The sequence below is a fragment of the Meles meles genome, chromosome 9 (genome assembly GCF_922984935.1).
Source record: "Meles meles chromosome 9, mMelMel3.1 paternal haplotype, whole genome shotgun sequence".
Lineage (NCBI taxonomy): Eukaryota > Metazoa > Chordata > Mammalia > Carnivora > Mustelidae > Meles > Meles meles.
The window spans coordinates 77,505,771-77,526,541 of record NC_060074.1 but is presented as its reverse complement, the minus strand read 5'-3'; the positions used below and the strand labels follow the sequence as shown (position 1 = coordinate 77,526,541).

At 38.6% G+C, this 20,771-nt stretch overlaps 1 protein-coding gene across 1 annotated transcript in view; it reads left to right on the top strand.

Moving 5' to 3' along the window:
* The window catches only part of CERKL (ceramide kinase like), a 119,211-nt gene that overhangs the window by 89,745 nt on the left and 8,695 nt on the right, over positions 1 to 20,771 (top strand). Inside the window, exons 4-10 of the mRNA XM_046018634.1 lie at positions 4,864 to 4,927; positions 12,726 to 12,868; positions 17,884 to 17,958; positions 18,764 to 18,941; positions 19,029 to 19,088; positions 19,699 to 19,724; positions 19,812 to 19,920. Coding sequence (XP_045874590.1) covers positions 4,864 to 4,927; positions 12,726 to 12,868; positions 17,884 to 17,958; positions 18,764 to 18,941; positions 19,029 to 19,088; positions 19,699 to 19,724; positions 19,812 to 19,920 — 655 coding nt within the window. The remainder of the gene's footprint in view (positions 1 to 4,863; positions 4,928 to 12,725; positions 12,869 to 17,883; positions 17,959 to 18,763; positions 18,942 to 19,028; positions 19,089 to 19,698; positions 19,725 to 19,811; positions 19,921 to 20,771) is intronic.

Sequence of the window (20,771 nt, the reverse complement as noted above, 5' to 3'; positions counted from 1 at the left end):
AAGGGAAGGAAAGGAGCCCTTGGTGCACTGCTGGTAGGAATGTAACTTGGTGCAGCCACTGCGGAAAACAGTATGGAAGTTCCTCAAAAATTTAAAAATGGAACGACCATATGGTCTAACAATTCCACTTCTGGATATTTATCCCAAGGAGAAAAAAATCACTAACTCAAAAAGATAGATGCACTCCCATGTTCATTGTAGCATAATAGCCAAGACATGGAAGCAACCTAAGTGTCCATCAGTGGATGAATGGAAAAGAAAACGTGGGGTCTATACATGTGGGTATGTGTGTGTGCATGTGTACACGCACACTTACACACAATGGAACATTATCCAGTCATAAAAAAAAAGGAACTCCTGACGTTTGTAATGACATGGATGGACCTTAAGGGCATTATGCTAAGTGACCTAAGTCAGAGAAAGATAAATTACCATCGCATCTCCCTTATTTGTGGAATCTTAAAAAAACGAAGAACGAACCCCCAATTGAACATATAGGTGTAGAGAACAGATTCTTGGTTGCCAGAAGTGGGAGGTGGGAAATGGGAGAAATGAGTGAAAGGTGTCAGAAGGTATAAACTTCCAGTTTTTTTTTAAAAAAAAGAATCACCACATTAATAAAAATATACTTTTCCTTTTGGTTACTGCTGAAACCCTAACTATACAGATCAGCGTCTTTTGAAACACTTGAGCCGAACTTGGATCCCCCCTCTGCTGCCACCACCAGCGCAGTATCTAACGGTGGTGTCAGAAAAACTTCTGGAAGAACTTAGAAATGAGGTTTTTGTTTTCTTTTTTCTAATAACTTGTTGGCGTTTGAGTCGAAGAAGAACATGAGTGGTAAGCCCAAGCTGGCCTATGATAACCTTTCTTTATCCTTCTCCCAAAACAGAGCAGATTTCAGGAAGTGCATGATTTAAGGTCAAGGAGGATTTTTGAGAGATTATAAATTCATAGGATAATTCATAGAACAATAAAGTGAAAAAAGGCACCTGAGAGATCAAACTGGAAATAACTTGAGAGTGATCTAGTTTAATTTTCCCCCATGTGGTGGAGTGTAGGTGTGGCCCGGCTCATGGATGAACTCTCAGGCTTTGCTTGGGGACCCTATGTCAGTGTCTGCCATTACTGGATAATACTGCTGGTCATTATTGAGTCAGGGTCACTGTACCTTGTGCATATTAGAAAAGACACCTTTTTTTGTTCTAACTTATATAAAGGTGCCCTTCTCTCTGAGCTGGTTCAACCCAAGGCCACCAGCATGTTGAGTTAGGGATACGGGCTGGATTGCAAACGTATCTGTCCCTTTGACCAAATGCCTATGTGCAAGGCATGAACTGCAGGGAGAATTTGTGAGATGACTTTTGCCTCCTTGTAATTTTTAGAGTCAGTGTTCTCTTTTGCCCTAGTACAAAATAAATGCATCCCATCTTGCATATAAGAGTCATTAAAATATTTGAAACCGATAATATGTCTGCCCTTGATCTCTCTTGTTCATGATAGGCAGTTCCATCTCCTTCAGTCAGTTTTTGTGTTAAACAACTGCTAGACCTTATCATACTCACCATCATTATCATGGTCAAAGGCACGTCTCTGAATTTAGCCTTGATCTTTGCCAACTCAGGGCTCATGGGAGTGCCTAGTCCCCAGATAATTTTTACTTCCTATTTGGCCCTGGTGGAATCGTCAAAAAAGTGGAGTTTGTTATCACCTTTTCCCCCCACTCCTTCTAGGGTCATGAGTTTAACTTACAACACTTTTACCAAATCTCCTCTTAGAATTTTTTTTTCTCTTTGGCTCTTTGTCTCTACTTAAAGCCTTCCCTCCCTGGAAATGCCTCCTGTTATTCCTGATCTTGCCCAGCAGAAAGCTAAGCAATTTGATAAAATTGGGTCACAAAAATGCTAGTAGGTCAGGGCATTATTTCTTTCCAATTTTACCTGCATTTTAATAAAAATCTGGAGAGGACCTGTTCATGCATCATATTGAGTGAGAGGTTCTTTTTGTTATTCCTTAAGTAATTGTGGATGTATATGGCAAATCCTGTTTCCAGTACTCAGATGTCTGGGGTTTGGAGCTTGTCTCTGATGACAGTGTAGACTCATCCATGGAGGTTATGTAGGAGAAGGATAGGAGATCTGAGAAAGTCATTCTGAGGAGAGTAGGATAAAGGTTGGAGGCAGACTGGGGAAGACTGTTGTACTATCCACATTAAAAAATATTAGTGCTGGACCATGGGCATTGGCTTGAGATGGGATGCTATAGCAACAAAGACCAAAACAACTGGTCTTGACCTTGGAGTAGTTGTGGAGAGTGAGGAGGGAGACAAGCTAGGAAGTAATTTTCCTATCTTGGGAGCAGGGAGGAGATGATGGAACACTAAGAACAATATTTCTGAGAGGCAATCTGAAGGTGGAAATAACAGATTCCATCTGGAGCTAAGTTGGAAGTACCTATAGGCCATCTCAGTGTTTTATCCCATTATAGAATTTTATCACCAGACTAAGGAAGGTTTCTTGAAGTCCAGGTTTCATCTGATTTTACTACAGCCTGTTTCCTCATCAACATTCAGCATTAATATCAAGACATTGCTTTCTTCCAATCTTGTCTTCTTGAGGAAGTAATATATAAAGTGAAGGTTCTGGTGGTTGGAGGAATCCCGGCACTGAGAACTGAGTTCAAAGCCTTGCAAAGAACGGAATCTCCAGATTTTCTGAATAGAAGGGACATAGAGTATCATTCTTTTTTTTTTTTTTAAGATTTTATTTATTTATTTGACAGCACAAGTAGGCAGAGAGGCAGGCAGAGAGAGAAAGGAGGAAGCAAGCTCCCTGCTGAGCAGAGAGCCCGATGTGGGGCTTGATTCCAGGACCCTGGGATCATGACCTGAGCCAAAGGCAGAGGCTTTAACCCACTGAGTCACCCAGGTGCCCCATAGGGTATCATTCTTATCAGAAAAGGGAAGCAAGTGAAAGAAGAGGCCGGTAACTTTTTGAAACTGTGTTTGTCTAGCCGTCTATTCCTTATGTTTATTTGGAATGGGATGATTTGAATCTGGCTCTTTCTCACTCCAGGGCCCCTAGTATTATGTCTAAATAAATACTTAAATTTCTTCTACTGTATCTAAATAATAGTCTCTATTTAGTCTACGGTATCTAAATAGTATTCTCTATCCTTTTTCCCTGTTATTTTTTTATAATCACCTACTACTACTTCCTATTGTACATTTATGTTTTAAAATTAGTGTCTCATTTCTGTCTCCAGAATATGAGCTCCCTGTTTCCAAGGACTTCGTTCTTTTTGTTCATTTTCCTAATATCTTGTGATCAAGTTTCTTTTCATCTTTTCTCCTTGTTCCAGGTCACTATTTTTTCTTTTTTTACTTTTCCAATGTCATTTTAAAAATTACTCTTCTTGGATAATTTGCATCAATATATCATCAAATTCTACCTGCAAGATCAAAGAAATAGAGTATTATTTAAAATTTTTCTTGAATAAAGGTAGTATTTAGCCATAGCCTAGTTTTAAAGCCACCTTTGTATTGGATTTGAAAAGCTTTACCAGAGTAAGCTGCAGCCTAAAAGCAAGATTTGATAAACTGATTCTCAGCATAAATATTTCTTCATAATATTATTTTCAGTGCGTGTATGTTTATAACATTTTATTTTCTATTTTTAAGGTTGCAGCTACTTGCTGAGGTTATAAATGCTCAACACAATCACTTGTGATAACTTAACCTTCTAAGTTTATTAATATTAATATTTTATCCTTAGTTTCCTCCTAGCTTTCTTCTGATTAGAATTTAATACAGAGAAGTTTTATTCATGTGAACATTAACAGCCTTTGAATAAGCTGTGGGAGAACTACAATGTAATGCTGCTGGATACAGAATGATTCTTTTCGACACCAAGACTAATAATTCTTAACAATATCTAGAAACATTGTAGGAAAAGCTTGAGCCATGCTGGCACCAGGGACAGACAGGCATGAAAGATTAATGTAATCTTGCATATAATGATGCACATTCTTACACAAAAAACCCATCTGCAATGTCATGTCAGTGAGCAGAAATCTTTGATGGGTGGATGCAGCTGGGCTGTCTCTTCTGGCAGCGCTGCCCTAAAAAATGCTAAATGTGGTGGGGATGCTTGGTGCCATCTGCAGTGTGCCAGTTTGTGCTGTCTCCACTGGCATTTACAATACCGCGTAGGGCATCACGACTGTAGAGACAGCGATAGGGAGTGACAGATCCGTTTCCTCAGAGGCTTGGGCGCTGGTGGGTCCGTGCCACCTTCCTCCTGGGCTTTGGGTCTGTTATCATTGGTGTTGGCTTGCCTTCGTTATTTTCACGTCCAGCTCCTCCTCTTTTTAGTCTAACTGTTCCAGATACACATTCTTCTAGGATGTAAATCTTACACTAACCTTTCCACTAATTTATTCGTGTGAGGTTGCCAAAGCGATTTAACATTGACTGTTTGATGCCAGCTAATGTGCCTTATTTTCAAAATACTGCTGCTCTTGGGCTTCTGATTTGAGGGAAATGCATCTTCTTTATAACATCAGGAAGGGAACACTGAACAGTCATGCACCAAGATAAATGATCTGACTGCTGTGTGTGGGATAGCTCTGAATGACTTATGTAGTTGGAACAGATATATGACCCTCTTTTACATAAAGCTATAAAACACATCAGGCAAGTAACACTTAATCCTCTTTCCCATGATTAAAATATAAATATTCAAGGATAAATGTTGTTTTATGACCCGACCATATGTTTATGATATTATTTTGCCAAACTAAGTGAAAGAGCGTAGATCATTGTTTAAGACTTTAACCTGTTTTTCGGGTTTTGTTTTTAAATAGTAACAGAGTACGAAGGGCACGCTCTGGCACTGCTGAAGCACTGTGAACTCCAGGAATTTGATGGGTAGGTTATGTTATCGGTCTGTATGTGTCCCATGGCTTATGTTCTGCAATGTTCTCATTAGTTTTTAGCCACATATTTGGGGCTTATAAGTATTCCAGTATTTGTGGTGTATGTAATTAGACTATTTCATTCGTATCTGTATACTAACAATTAATGATGACAGTATGGCACGGTCCTCTGCCTCTCAGGATCAGGCATAGGAAAACAAAAGGAGAGATATCTAAGTGCTGGGAAATCAAAGAGGACCACATCATACTGACCTAGCGTGCATATATTTGGATCTGTAGTCCTTAATTCTTGGCTTTAACCGTGTGAGTATCTAGAAAAGCATTAATGGAAGGTTATATGGTGTAACTGTATTGGGATCCTCTTTTGTACATTTATTAATAATATTCATAGTTACCCACTGGTTCATTTGGCTGTGATTGCAGGTAAATATTTTATATATACAAATATATTGGAGTGCCTGGGTGGTTCAGTCAGGTAAGCATCTGCCTTTGGCTCAGGTTGTGATCTCAGTGTCCTGAGATCGAGCCCCATGTCAGGCTCCCTGCTCAGTGAGGAGTCTGTTTCTCCCTCTCCCTCTATCCCTTACCCCATGCTTTTGTGCTCACACACGTGCTCTCTCTGTCAAATGAATAAATAAAATCTTTTAGTATGTATATATTATTTTCAGTATAAATAAAGATGCTAATTTTAATTCTTTTGTAATTTAGTGGCTACCAATTAAGTGTGCTATCCAGAGTGGGCATTGGAAACTGTTGTTTGCAATACATGGCTGGAGTGTGTAGAAATCGTTCACTGTCATGCAAACATTAGAAATGAGGCGAGTGACATACTTTAATAACCATTTTTAAAAAGTAGGCAAATCAGTTTGCAAAGTGATGGATTGATGTGTAAGACAAAAACATTTTAGGGAAGATTTTTTTTTTTTTTTACAAGAGTTGATATTTCAGGGTTTTAAAAGGTGGCAATTATGTGAATTACCTGTGTCACGTGGTAATGGGCAGGAAACAAAATGTAGTATCAGGAAGGACAGTTGTGTCTTTGAACTGTAGAGTGAAAGGCTTTGCTCTTCTCAAAGAACTACTAGAATATTTTAGGAAGGAAAGTAATGCAGTCAAATAGAGCATTAGAAGGTTTGTTTTTCCAGAAGTGCTTAATATTTTTTGATAAGGAACAATATTAGTGGATGAAGAAGAAAGTTTGATAAGTAAAATAAGACTTTTCAAAAAGGAATCTGAGAGGAGCAAATCTAGATGGCAACATTACATGAATACTGAGGACGAAGAGTATGAGGTAGGAGATTATTTAAGAGCTTTGCACTTAAAGGGGTGCCTGACTTCAGCTCAGGTTATGATCTCAGGGTCCTGGGATTGAGCCCTGCATGGTGCTCGCTGCTCAGCAGGGAGCCTGCTTCCTCCTCCTCTCTCTCTCTCTGCCTGACTCTCTGTCTGACTCTGCCAACTTGTGATCTCTGTCAAATAAATAAATAAAATCTTTAAAAATAAAAGAGATTTACAATTAAAGCTAGAGAGATTAACAGGATACATTTGGCAAATTATCTTGCAAGTATACAATTCAAGAAAGATAATTGGGGTACTATACAGTGGTTAACTGAACATAATAAAAAATTAAAATACTAAAATAAAAAAACTGAACTTTTATAAAAAATGTAGACTATTCCAATGTTCTAATAAATTCCTACTTTTACACTAAAAAAATTTTAAAAATGGCAACTTCATCAGAAAAAAAAAAAAAGTAATTGGGGGACTCATGCCCACCACCTATTGCCTGTTAGTATAGTCCTGAAACACAGCTTGTGAATATATAAGTGTGGCTGTATTGCAGATAAGTCCTTTTTTCAAAACATAATTATATAAATAATGAGGGTAACATATCATAGATTTAGACCTGGTTTTGCCCATCACCATTTTGAAGTTCTGTGTGCTATGTAATGTGTAAATGTGCTATGTATAAATAAGTTTCATTAGTAATTATATTATGTAAGGATGAAGAAGAATTTTGCAGAGGGGCGCTTGGGTGGCTCAGTGGGTTAAGTGTTTGCCTTCTGCTCAGGTCATGATCTCAGGGTCCTGGGATAGAGCCCCGCATTATGCTCCCTGCTCAGCAGAGAATCTGCTTCTCCGTCCCTCTCTGCCCCTCCCCATTGCTTGTGATTTCTCTCTCTCAAATAAATAAATAAAATCTTTTTTAAAATTTTGCAGAACGACAAAAGACTCAAGTGCAGTATAGTAATTTTTTTCTCTAACTGAATGTACTTAATTCTTGTTTATTTCACATGGCAGGTGTTGTTATTTAACAGTGTGGCCCTAAAAGGTATGCAGATCTTTCAGTTATTATCCACATTTTTTTAAAAGATTTTATTTATTTATTTGACAGACAGATCACAAGTAGGCAGAGAGGCAGGCAGAGAGAGAGAGGAGGAAGCAGGCTCCTTGCTGAGCAGAGAGCCCGATGTGGGGCTCGATCCCAAGACCCTGGAATCATGACCCGAGCCGAAGGCAGAGGCTTTAACCCACTGAGCCACCAGGTGCCCCTCCACATTTTTTTTAACCACATAGTTTGACCTAACTATTCTATGATGTAAGTTCAGTGATTTGATGGTTTCTGAATTCCACAGCATGCTGATTTATTTAGGTCTTATAATAATTTAAAATTTCTATTGAAAATCATCTATTTTCTAAGATTCTTTCAATACCTCATTTATTTTCATGGGCCTAGCTAGTTTTTCCATTGGGATCTGGGAAAAATTACTAAAATGGTCATTTTAAGTCACTCCACTTAGAATTAAACAGATTAGGTATATGAGGAGAACAATGGAAACATAGTTTCTTTAGACACTTTAAGAGAATAATTCTTTGTATGCATTTTGTTTTTTAGATTCCATATATGTTTGAAATCATACTGTATTTATCTTTCTCTTATTTCAGTTGGCATAAACTCTCTAGGTCCTCCCATGTTACAATATTCTCTAGGTCCTTCCATGTTGTTGCAAATGGCAAGATAAAAGAACAGATTGGTGGTTGCTGGAGGGGAGGAGGATTGGGGTGGGTGAAATGGGTAAAGGAGATCAAGGGGTACAGACTTCCAGTTATAAATCAGTCAGGGGGCTGTAATATACAGCATGAGGACTATAGTCATAACAGTGTATTGCATATTTGAAAGTTGCTAAAAGAGATCCAGAAAGTGTGACAAGAAGATAGTTTTTTATGACTTTAAATGATGATGGCTGGGAATTAGACCTACTGTGAGGATCACATTGCATGCATACAAATGCTGAGTTATTATGTTATATACCTGACCCTCATAATATGTTATATGTCAAATGTACTTCAATTAAAAAGAAAGAACAATTCTCTAACAAGTTGAAGCATTTGAAAACGGAACGCACTCCGTTTGTGAGTTCCTGTTTCTGAACGTGTTCAAAGAGTGGCTGTTGAAGGACTTCCTGAGAAAAAGGTACAAATGGTTCAAGGTTGGGATAAGCTACCCCCAAGATTCTATGGTCTTTGATGAGAGAGGGGGTTCCTTCAAGAACCTGAGCCTGGAGCATTTCTGCCTGACTCAAGCGAAGCTACTGGTAGGGAGTGATTAGAAAATCATCTAAAGGTTTATAGACACAGACCAGACAGGTTAAGGTCCAAGAAATATTCTGTATATACCTGTATATACTATTTAATAAAGCCAAATGGTTTGGTAAATAATGTTTAAGAAATGTTACTTGTTAAGATTTTGGAATTTTTAAGGAGTTACATATGTTTCTATAAAGACATATCATGGCAAAAAAGCCAACAGGAACACATCTATCACGCAAGACCGCTGTTGTGCATCTCTGGTGCATTCTAGCAAAGACTCTTGAGATCCATCACTCAAACTTGTAGGAGTGCCACTTTTTTTTTTTTGCCCCCGATTTTTACTATGCATGGAGAGAACGTTTTGTAACGGCAAAGAAAAGAAAAGAGTACTGTCCGGTGAGGAGACCCGTGGCTGTAACAGTTGAATTTACAAGTGTGAGCATGGTTAAGCTAATCTGTAGCTCTTACGCAGTTACAAATGTACAAACATTTCCCATTTTACTCCACAGTGTGTTATTTGAACTTGAATTAGTTTTTCTCTCCTTTTAAAAATTTCACCGTGAACTAGACCTATGCTGATTCGGACATTATTTGACTAACATTGAGATTTGACCCCATTGACCATGGTATCTGTATTACTAAGTAAGGTATTTTTTAAAAAGTATTTTTTTTCAAAAAAGAAAAAGTTTAAATCAAAACCTAGTAACGTGTTGAACATTTCAAAGATGATACTGGTTTGTAGATGAAGAAACACAGATTTAAAAATTACATAAAGGGAAATTTTATGAAGAGAAATAAGGTATCAGCCTCTGCGTCTACCTTTCCAGGCAGAATGATTGTATTTGGGGTTATGGCAAGAAGGAGTTTACTTTTTCTGAAAATACAAGAGGTAGCACCTGCCAAAGATTAGCTACTCTAAGTTTTATGTTTAGGGTGACTCTTAAGAGTGGTTTCATGAACACAGAAAAGGTTGTGCATGGGTGTTTGCTTTGCCTTTTCTTGTAATGTGCAGACTCTTGTGATAGGTTTGCCTGAAGTATATCCTCGAGGCTGAGTAACTATTCCTGCAGGTGATCTTAATGATATAATAGTTATCAACATAAGTATATTACTTTAACCCATTTAATTTAATTACACATTGATTCTATTGGTAAACTGATTTTCAAAAGAGTAAACTTCCCATGAGGTGATTTTCATTAGATTTCACATATAGAAAGGATACGATACTCGGACTAGTAGTAGTGCCGTCTCTTAAGGCCGAATTGTGATGTTTCAGATCCTCCTCCTGTCACTTACTGTGTAATGACCTTGGAAAAGTTACTTAATCATTCTATGCCTTAGTTTCCTAATTGCAAATTGATGGTAAAAATATCTGTTGCATATGGTTTGTGTCCAAATTAAATGAGTTAATAACATGGAGGGTGCTGAGAACAGTGTCTGGTACACAAGTAACCATTCACTAAATGTTACTTTATTATTGTAATTATCATTTGTTAAAGTTTCAAAATAAGTACCTAGGACGTGTTAGGACAAAAACTCAAAGGCTTTTGTGGCAGAGTATGTTCACAGTGGAACTGTAAGACCCGCGGATCCCCTTACCCAAGAATTCAACACTGCCACAGGATGCAAACAGCAAGAGGTTCTTTATTGTAACGCGGGCGCCTGCGGGTGGTCAGCAGCTCCTGCCAGCTGAGCACCCCAAGCTGGGGTGGTGCAGGGTTTTTATAGATAAGTACAAACAAGTTTTGGGTGAGGCGGGGCTGATTGGCTGACAGTTTGAACTTTTGAAAAAGGCATACTTGGCGTTTACGGATTGGCTTTGGGAGACCCGCGCGCGCAAAGAGAAAGGCGGGAAAGGGAAACAAAGAGGGGAGTTTAGGCCTTGGGATTCAGCAGAAAAGTATCTTGTCTACGTGACTATGCAGCCCCCTGCCTACGTGACTAACGTGACTATGCGGCCCCCTGCCTACGTGATCAGGTATTAGGCCATATCTTAGGAGAAAGCTGTTTGCAGGGAGTGCCCTATCTTGCTAAGAAACAGCTGTTATGAGGTTACCAACTAACATTGTATTGAGGGAGCCAAGCGGTTACAGAAAAGCAAAAGAGCAGTTAGTTACATCCTAAAAGCCAGGCAGTTACAGAAAGGCAAACGAGCAGTTACATTGAATTCAACCCTGGGGGAAGCAGTTACATTGAATTCAACCCTGGGGGAAGGGTCTTTGCAGGCAGGGGTACTCTTCACATAACAAAGGAACTAATTAACTGCTCCTTTGCTATGCAAAGAGCACTCTTTCAGAACCATCGCTATCAATTCTAGCAGTGAGTTAACATGTACCTCATGCTCTAACTGGGTGCAGGATCCCAGGGGTCAGATGCTGCCATACCGAATGGCAAAGTCAGGTTCAGTGCTAAGTTAGATGCTTTGTTGGATGACCTTATGTGCTCCGTTTAAATCACAGACACCTCAGCGGGTAGAAAGGGCGTGCATCTCCTAGGTGTGCTTAAGTTCATAGAGTGTTGGCCAGTCTCCACGATCTTTGAAATCATATTAGACAAGGTTCACATCAAACCTTGGCTTCCCCCTTTATGAAGTTGAGGCTTATGCCTACTTCATAGAATTCTGAGGATTTAATACAAAAGAACCACATGAAGTCGACCTTCAGTAGGTACGATCACTTTTTTTCTGAATCAATGGCCACATGATGAACCCCTAGAATCCTTTCAGACCCCCAGAATCCTTTCAGACCTTTCAGAATCCTAGGCAACAATGACCGGGTCATATCCCACCTCCCGGAATCTCTGATAACAAGGGTGGGCCTGGATCCTGCCAGGCAGTGTGCGGTCCCAGAGCTGAACCGCAGCTCTGTGCAGGGGCTGGAAGGCTGAGAGTAAGGTCGGGGACAGGGAATTGAGGAACCCTCAGACTCTGGGTTCACCAACGTCCAGAGTTTCCTAACTTTAAGGAATCATTTAAAAGCTGGTGACCAGGGCACCTGGGTGGCCCAGTCAGTTGAACGTCCATCTGTTGATTTTAGCTCAGATCTGATCTTAGGGTCCTGAGATCGAGCCCCACCTCAGGCTCTGTGCTGAATGTAGAGTCTGCTTGGGTTTCTCTCTTCTTTCTCTACCCCTTCCTCCCACACTTGCTTTCTCTCTCAAATAAATAAATCCATTTTAAAACGAATAAAACCTGCTGCTCATGATCCATAGGCTGTTTGTTTGGCACATAGAGGTTTTAAATAAATTGAATGCTAGTTGATAATATTGACAAATTAGGAGACTCACCCAAAAATCAGAATCTGTGGCTTCTCTGGAAAAATCAGAGGATGAAAAATGTCTGAAAAATCTAGACATGCCTCCCAGATGATGTGAGTGGGCTGAACTGAAAATCCATCCCTCCTTTAGACTCACTGGGCCTTTCCATTTTTGCTGGGCTCTTATAGGCCTTCAGTTATGACACCTGCTTTCAATAACACAAACTCTTCCTCCTTTGGGTAAATTAATGTGCTTTTGCTACTTAAGATTATTTTACATCTTTTAAATACAAATAATTATGAAACAAATTTCTGAAATTCTATGTATTTCTTTCATGAATTTCTGCCTCCACCTCTGCTGTAGTCTACTTACCATGAAGTCTTAAAAAATTATTAGCACTACTGACTAGGATCAAAAGGGCAGTAACAGTAATTTTAAAAGTGCCATCTAGCAGTAATGTCCAAAAGACAAAAAACAGTTCAGGTTTGTAATTACTATATTTATATACTAATGGGAAATCGATTCTTAAAGTTTCGTATTTCACATGACTTTTACAGCTGTCTTTTCAGAGCTATATTGATAATTAGCAGTTGGTTAAATGAATTGTACATGACTGCTAACATAAAATGAGAACAATATACTTTTGGATATCAACAGAGCCAAACACAGATTCAATATGAATTAACATGTTCAAGTGTTTTAATGCCTCTTAACCCACTTAAAAACATTTTGTCTACGGGGTATTGTGTAGGAATCATCTCTGTGAAGTAAACTTGACCAGTGCAGCATTAGGGCCTTCTTATTCATTGATAGTCACTAAAATGTTGGAAGGTGCGTGTGAGTCATCTTGCACTTGAATATATAAGGTTACCCTGTTGAAGTTGAGATTTCATGAATAATTACCAATTATTGTAAAGTTGCATTCTTAATTTCTTGTTTTCTAGTGTCGTCTGTGTCGGTGGTGATGGATCTGCCAGTGAAGTTGCCCATGCTTTGCTTTTCAGAGCCCAGAAGAATGCTGGGAAGGAAACAGACCGCCTCCTCACCCCTGTCCGAGCACAGCTGCCACTCGGGTTAATACCAGCAGGCAAGCCAGCGACCATGGATTTGCTAATGGGAACCTCTCCTCCTATCTTTCTCTTGTTTCACTTCCTATCCTAAACAATGTAACACAGAGTTAAAGGCAGACTTTGAATCTGAAAGACCCAAGTTGGGCATCTCCACTAGCAAGTGTGCTAGTTATGTGCTAGTTGGACAAGTTATTTAATTTCTTTGAGCCTCGTTTCTCTAATCTATAAAAAAGATACCCTTATATATATTCACCTCAGTATAAGGTTATTGTAGTATTAGATGGTATATGTGCAGGATTTAATACATAGCTAAACAATTGACAAATGGGGTAGTTATTATTCTGGCTTCCCCTATAAAGGTCTAGTGATCACACAGCCCCAGGTATGAAATTTCACATTTTTTAGTCAAGCCGCTTACAATGTCATATGAGGTAAAATGTTGTCACTCCCATTATCGGAGTATAAAGAGATAACCCGGAGTTGAGAATGCCAGAAAGATTCATTCTCACTGCTGTATTGCCAGCAGCTAGAATAGAATGTGACACAGTGAACGTTCAATAACATTTATTAAGTGAATGAACGTAAAGACATTAATAGAGCGCGTGCACTTGAATTAGGCCTAAAATGGGTAAGATCTGGCCTGATGAGGATGAGTTATTTTCTTCATTGCAAAAATAATCAATGCCAAAGCGAAATCCAAGAGCATGGAGAAATCGAAAACAGGTCACTTGTTGGGTGATTACAGGATCAGAATTGTCCCAAAGCAGGGTGGCTCAGGGACTCCACAGGGAGGGGTCTGAATTGGCTTTGATAAACAGTAGGAAACAATGGGAGTTTGAGAGCAAGGGAACACCCTGCTGGGAGGCTTTCTGGGAGAATTGGTGAGTAGGGGAAGGGAGGGGAAAGCTGTGGGAGCCTGGGAGAACAGCTAGAGTAGTCCAGGCTTCCAGAAGAGAGGAAAATATCTTTCACAAGGTTATTACATTATACCAGTCACTCCTCCCAAATTATTTAAACAAACAGTAGTGATGGAAAGTGATTATTTCTTTTCTTTTCACTTGGAAAACCCCACACAGTATTCTCTCTACAAGAAAAGTAGAAACAATGACCATTTCCTATGAAAATAGGAAGTAATGTGACTGGTTAAAAAATTCAAATTCTATCCATTTGATAGCCACATTCATTTAGTATGGATTTCGGTATATTTAGTATTGTTCGTGGACAGAAAACAAAAGATACACAAATGCTCTTTTAGACTGTGAAGTCTTTTTAAAAAACCAGAAGAATTTAAAAGGAAACACATATTTGGATATATCCTGATAATTATAAAGCATATAGAGAAAAACCTTTGATGATCTTTAAGCAGAAGAGAAGAAAATAACCTCAACTGGGAGGGGGAAAAAAATGTCGCGAAGAGGAGCCAGTCACTTTCACCTTTTTGCATCATTTTAGTGGCTCTCTTTGTAATGGTAGAGTTTTTCAGCATTTCCTTCCAAGCCAAGTGGATGTGCTTAGGTCATTTCTTCTTCAGTAGTATATACACTCACACTAGAGGTCACTTCTTAACTGTTGTGAATCAAAAGTAAAATTGTTATCCTCATAGGTAGGCATTTGACCTAAAGTGAATAGTTAGCTAGAAAAACTAGTGGTTATGCTCATCTTCTCAATATGCCATTTGAATGCACTTTGCTTAGAAAATACAGCCTGTTGCCAAAATTGTGGTCATGGTATAGGAGTTCCAGCTTATGGATTCCATAAAGAGGGGGAAGTCACCTGCGGGATGTACTAATAGGAGGACCCAGTGCCCCATCAGGGCTTTGATAGAGAATGGGAACAAGAGCAGGGCAGGAAGTTTCCAGGCTGCACACAGAAGACAGACTGCCTTTGAAGCCATTTGCCTCCTGGAGAGAGACACCCAGAGGGAGAGTGTTTAGTAAATTACTCCACTGAGCCAACAGACTAAGCCGCTGAATTACGGTCAGACTCAAATGGATCAGATGTGGGGAAGCCTGTATTTGAACTGCTGGCCATTAGCAATGGTGTTTGTTGCCATGGGAACTGGTGCTAAGGAACTATACAGAGAGATTCCGATTAAACGGGTGAGGGGAGGATAGAGGAAAAACCCAGAGAGGGCATAAAAATAAAAAAGCAATCCAGTTGTTGTAAAACAAGACTCAATCCACATACTGATGGCTGCAAACCATATATTCCTATAGCGTTCACATAAATAAATTCATGCTTTCTAATTAATTTGAGGAGAATAAAATATTGCCAAGGGACTGTTAATTTCTATGATATTTCAGGCAAAGAACCAAAGTGTAGGTGCAGTTTTCATGAGAATTTTAGATATGCTTGACTAGGAAGTCATTACATCACATTTATCTGTTTGGATGTGGGAGACATTAACGGCCTTATGAATATTCATGGTGTCTGGTTAATTAAGTTAATTGTTCTGCAGAAGTGCTTGCACTTCCAAGGACAATTTTTTTCCTTGTTTCTTTTTGCCTCCGTAGTTTCTGCCTGGTACTTCCATCACTCATGCTTTACATGAACTGCTACTTCTGTCCTGACCCTCTTTGTATCTGGCTCATTTTAGCAGGTCTGGGGAGGTGGTGGTGAGCAAAATTGCTGGTAGTTGTTAAGAAAAATAACTTTTCAGACTAATTAAAATGTTTACCTTGAGGTAGAACATTTATAGCTTTTGTGAGAATGCTAAAATTACATAGTTGTTATTTATGTGAGCAACATGTTCTTTTGGCATGTAGACGTCTTTTCAGACGGATCACATTTTGTTTTTGGAAATTGTACTCTGTCTTTTAGATTATCCAAACAAAAACACTGAGCAATCTATAGTATTACCATTTTATAATAAGCACTTTACTCACACACTTTCCTTTTTAATTCAGCGTGTAAAAAACTGTTCTTCAGGACTAAGGAATGGGTTAATCAGAGTAGAAGATGACCAAAATAATTTCTGGTCATGCCTCTTTGCAAATTCTGTGGATTTAAGAACAAGTTGTCAAGGTGCAAAGCCCGAGATGTAAAAATTTTAAAAAGTGATCTTTGGCAATCCGAAAAGATTTATATTTGGACATGCTTAGCATACTTCAAACTCACAGGGAATAAATGGTCTTTATTTTCTTGGGTCATGATATGTGTCATTCTCTATTGTACATGACAACATTACATTATGTTCTTTAATAGCCCTTCTAGAGGAATGCTTTTATGGTCTATTCCTAATTAACCATGGTAATGGAGGAAATGTGTTTCATGGAGTACTGTAATCCATTGATAATCCTAAATATCTCACTCTAATTATGTGGCCTCCTTCAAAACCTTTACCATAAATCTGATTGGGAAGCAAAATAGGTTGATTTGTTTCCTTTCTTCCCTCCCACCCATTCCAGATTAATTAGCAATTAGATGACCAGAGGGTAAGCTGTTAGATGGTCAAAGGATAATTGGAAAGGCTTAGGTAATTGACTCCTGGGTAAAGATCCACTGAGTAACAGGTTTCTGGACCCGTTGTTCTTAAACCTTAGGATGCCTATGAGTCACCTTGAGAACTTGCTAAAGCATGGACACCCGGGCCTTACTTCCAGACCTTCTGTTTCCAGTGGTTGGAGGTGGGACCCAGAAATTTGCTTTTTTAACAAGCTCCCAGATGATGTTGATGCTCCTGGTCCCTAGACCACACAATTCTAGATGAGTGCCTCTTCACGTTACTGTTCAGGCACAAAACCTGAGGATCTTATAAAATGCAGACTCTGATTTAGTAGGTCTGGAGTGGAACCCCAGAGTCAACATTTTAATAAACACCCATGTATTGTCCTAAGCACCAGAGTATTGTGGCTGGAAAGTGGGCCATATTCTGAGTAACAAAGGTCAGAGCATCATTTGCCCTTTGATGAATCAGTTGGAACAGCGTTATTAATTAGGATTGAGATGGACTTTTCTTTCAATTGGTGTTAGTAGAGGTCTGGAAGTCATTAATATTAGATAAGTCCCTTATGACGATTATTTTAATGACAGCCTTGGTTGAAAATGTCTGAGTTGCCTCAGCTTCTTCAGCTTGACAACCCTAGAGCACATCAGTTCAAGTGATACCAATCAAAGAGGTCTTGTATGACCACACAGGAGTGTTCCCAGCTAACAAATCCAGGGGCTAACCTTCATGCTTTCATAGCTCCTGGCCGTTACTGCATTTCTTTCTTATAATCTGTAATTCAAGAAAACTTGTAGCCTCTTAATTTTAAATCCTTTTAACCTCCTGGGAATGGCAGGGACCAGTTGAAATTTTCTTCTTCAAAAAAAGGTTTTTACCCCCAAGATCTCAGAGACACAAAAATGTTATAGAAGCCTGACTTGAGAGAACTCTTTTCTCTGTAGGGTGGTGACAAAAATCCATGTGGATCATATATTATCCTAATGATTATGAAAATAAATCTATAATGTCTCAAAACAGACTTTTATGGTGGTAAATACCATGGAATTAAATATTTTCTTCATCGAGGATACCATTTGTTCTGTAAGGGGGAAATCCCCTCTTGGATGAAAGCTTATCTCTAAGATTCATTAAAAGTATTTAAAAACTGTCTAGTACTTTACAGTGATTTTAGATTTTTTTCTTCGTTATTATTTAGATTTTTTTATATATATTTATGCATTTGCCTCTGCTCTCCAGGGACAGCCTTAATGCTGTTGGTGCTCATTTTGTGATAGAAATTAGAAGCCCACACATTGAAGTTGGAGTAGACTTTGATATAACTAGTACATTTTGGTAGAAAGTAGACATTAATGATGGAAAAAGCAGTGAGCAAGTAGACTATAAACTATTTACTAATTTTAAGTTGTTTAAAGTCTAAACAAAAATTTGGCAACTATTTGATGTGAGTCTGTGAATGAACACTTAGAAACTTCCATTAATTTTTCATTTGAACATTACATAGGCATCTCTGTGTAAAGTAGGAACAAGTGCATAAATGAAAACATATACTACATTGATTTTACATGTTTTGAATTGATTTGGCAGGCTCTACTAACGTACTGGCACATTCTCTTCATGGAATCCCTCATGTGGTAACTGCAACTTTGCACATTATAATGGGTAAGAATTCTTTCAAAGAAGTTCCTGTTTTATAAGGAAGTTGACTTTCTTATAAGGAAGTTTTTATATTTATATATGACTGTTTTATTTCTGTCAGACACATCTAAGGAAGGACAAGTTCTTTGTCCCTCAAAGCAGAGACATGTTTTACTGAAAACCAAAAGTCAATTAAGGCAGAGCTTCACCATTTGGACTGCCTCCCTTTTCAGAGCACAGGCACTATAAAGAGTAGAAAATGAGGTTTTGTATAATCTTTTGAGAAAAAAAAATCATCATGGTGGTCAAAAATCACAATTTTACGATCAGATTAAGAAAACCCGTGCATCCTTTTGAATTATATCAGATACTGTTGTTGGGCTACATCAAGATGGTAGGGCTGGGATGATGTTATTAAAAGAAAAACACAAAAAGAAAATGCACTGCACAGCCACTCTAGAATTGTTATTATTCCAGTTAATGGAAGGTCTGTAAACTCAGATAAGTGCAATGCAAAACGACTGTTAAATCTAAGTTTAGTTTGCCCGTGTACTTCAACTTGACTTCTTTAACCACGTTTTACATGAAATAACAATAAGTTGCAGTATTTACTACTTTGTGTTTCTCCCTTAGGACCTGAAAAATTTACAAATGGCAGTTGCAGTAGTTGTAGGTCAGGGGAGATGAAGAGAAAGCCAGGATATTTATCCTGGTAGGAAGTTGCTTGAGATCTTCTATAAGTAAATAAACAGGCTCTTCTATGTTTGCCGTTTTGACAACTTGCCCTACTCCTCTCACTGCTTGACTAATATCCAACATGATATTCAAGGGCACATACAACCAGTTGATGTCTGCACTTTCAGCACCACTGACAAGCTTCTTCGCTTTGGGTTCTCTGCCATGTTTGGCTTTGGTGGAAGAACTTTGGCCCTTGCAGAAAAAAATCGATGGATGTCACCCAGCCAACGAAGGGATTTTGCGGTCATGAAGGCACTGGCAAAACTCAAGTAAGCTTTTTTTTTTTTTTTCCTTAAACCAAAAATTTTGTATCTTAGAGTACATGAGTGTTAACGGCAAATTTTACTGTATTTTAGGCCTGAAGACTGTGAAATATCCTTTTTACCATGTATCAGCTCTCACAATTTACAAGAACGGTAGGTAAAGAGCTCAAAGTACTATCAACATCTGTATCTTTCTTTAAAGCATGAAATAGTTTGACACAATTTCTTAGTCTCGTGATCTTTAGTTGTTTTTCTAAAATACTAGCAAAGAATGTAGAGTAGTGTAATTCTAGTCGGCCATGTACTTTTGACTTCTGTCTTCAGAAACAATGATTCCTTCCATCCATCCATCCATCCATGCAATCATTCACTCATTTGTTCAACAGCCTGTTTATTGAATGTTACATACCAGGCACTTTGGGTACAACAGTAAGCCGGAAAACAAACAAAACCCGTGGTTTTTGCCCTCAGGAGAATTTCAGTCTAGTGTGGAACACAGATATTACTCAAAGCCACACAAAGCAAATGTTCTGGTGTTTAAAAGAAAAGCAAAATCATCATTGTGATGGTGGTTATGACACCACCTTTAAATGAATCAGCACAGTATAATGCAGTAATGGGATATACTCACATATTTTTACTTACTTGATCTAATCTAAGAAAATATTTAAGAAATTAGTTTCTTGAAGTTTCTCAATTGAATAGATGTTATTTTTGGTGTGATGTGGTTTTATTTTGTTTTGTTTTGTTTTCTTACTTTTAGGAAGGCAGAAGGATCTCCCAAATCTGGTAAGCTTAAAAGTACCTCCTTAAGAACTGAGCCAGACCCTGTTGCTCTGGTGAGGGAAAGTAACCAGTCACTTCCATTGCCTTTAGACAGTAGTGATCAGTGGCAGACCATCCACGGCCAGTTCTTGAATGTCAGCATTATGGCAATCCCTTGCCTGTGTTCGGTGGCACCGAGAGGCTTGGCACCTACTACCAGGTTAGTAAGCATTTTTATTGAATCACTGATACTTTTCTATAACCAGTTGTTTTTTTTGTGTGTTTTTTTTTTAAAGATTTTATTTATTTACTTGACAGACAGAGATCACAAGTAGGCAGAGAGGCAAGCAGAGAGAGTGAGAGGGAAGCAGGCTCCCTGCTGAGCAGAGAGCCCGATGCGGGACTCGATCCCAGGACCCCGAGATCATGACCCGAGCCGAAGGCAGCGGCTTAAACCACTGAGCCACCCAGGCGCCCCCTTTTTTTTTCTCTTTTAGAATACCTTGCTAACTTTTGGCTGGCTAGAATATTATCAACAGGTAGTCTCTTTTGGACTGTGATAATAGTAGAGATTCTAAGGGACTTTGCCTCAGAGTAGGCTGAGACCAACCGTTAAACTGGAAATACTAGATGATTACTGATTTATTTATATTACTGAGGCTAAAATATTTCTCGGGTTTTATTAACATAATTTTATTATGTCATTTTATGCCTACTTTGCTTGCTTTATTTGTGTTTATGTACTGGTCGTTGAAAAAATTACATTTCTGGTATTTCTTTTGAACGTCTCTACTTTCAAACTGTAGAACAGACATAAGTATCTTCAGCATGAATAGCTTGTCTGTGGGTATATTTGATACCTTTGTCAAAGGAAGCTGAATTTCACTTATTTGTATTTAGTATGAATAGTGGTACATATGAATCTGCTGCCCACATTTTCTTGAGACATTTTATATATCATTTTATCCACAAAAATATAAACCATCTCTTACACATTCTTTTCAAGCAGCTGTCCATTATTCATCTGAAAATCTTTCTCTCCCACTCCCATAGAGAGCATGGAAGGATCAT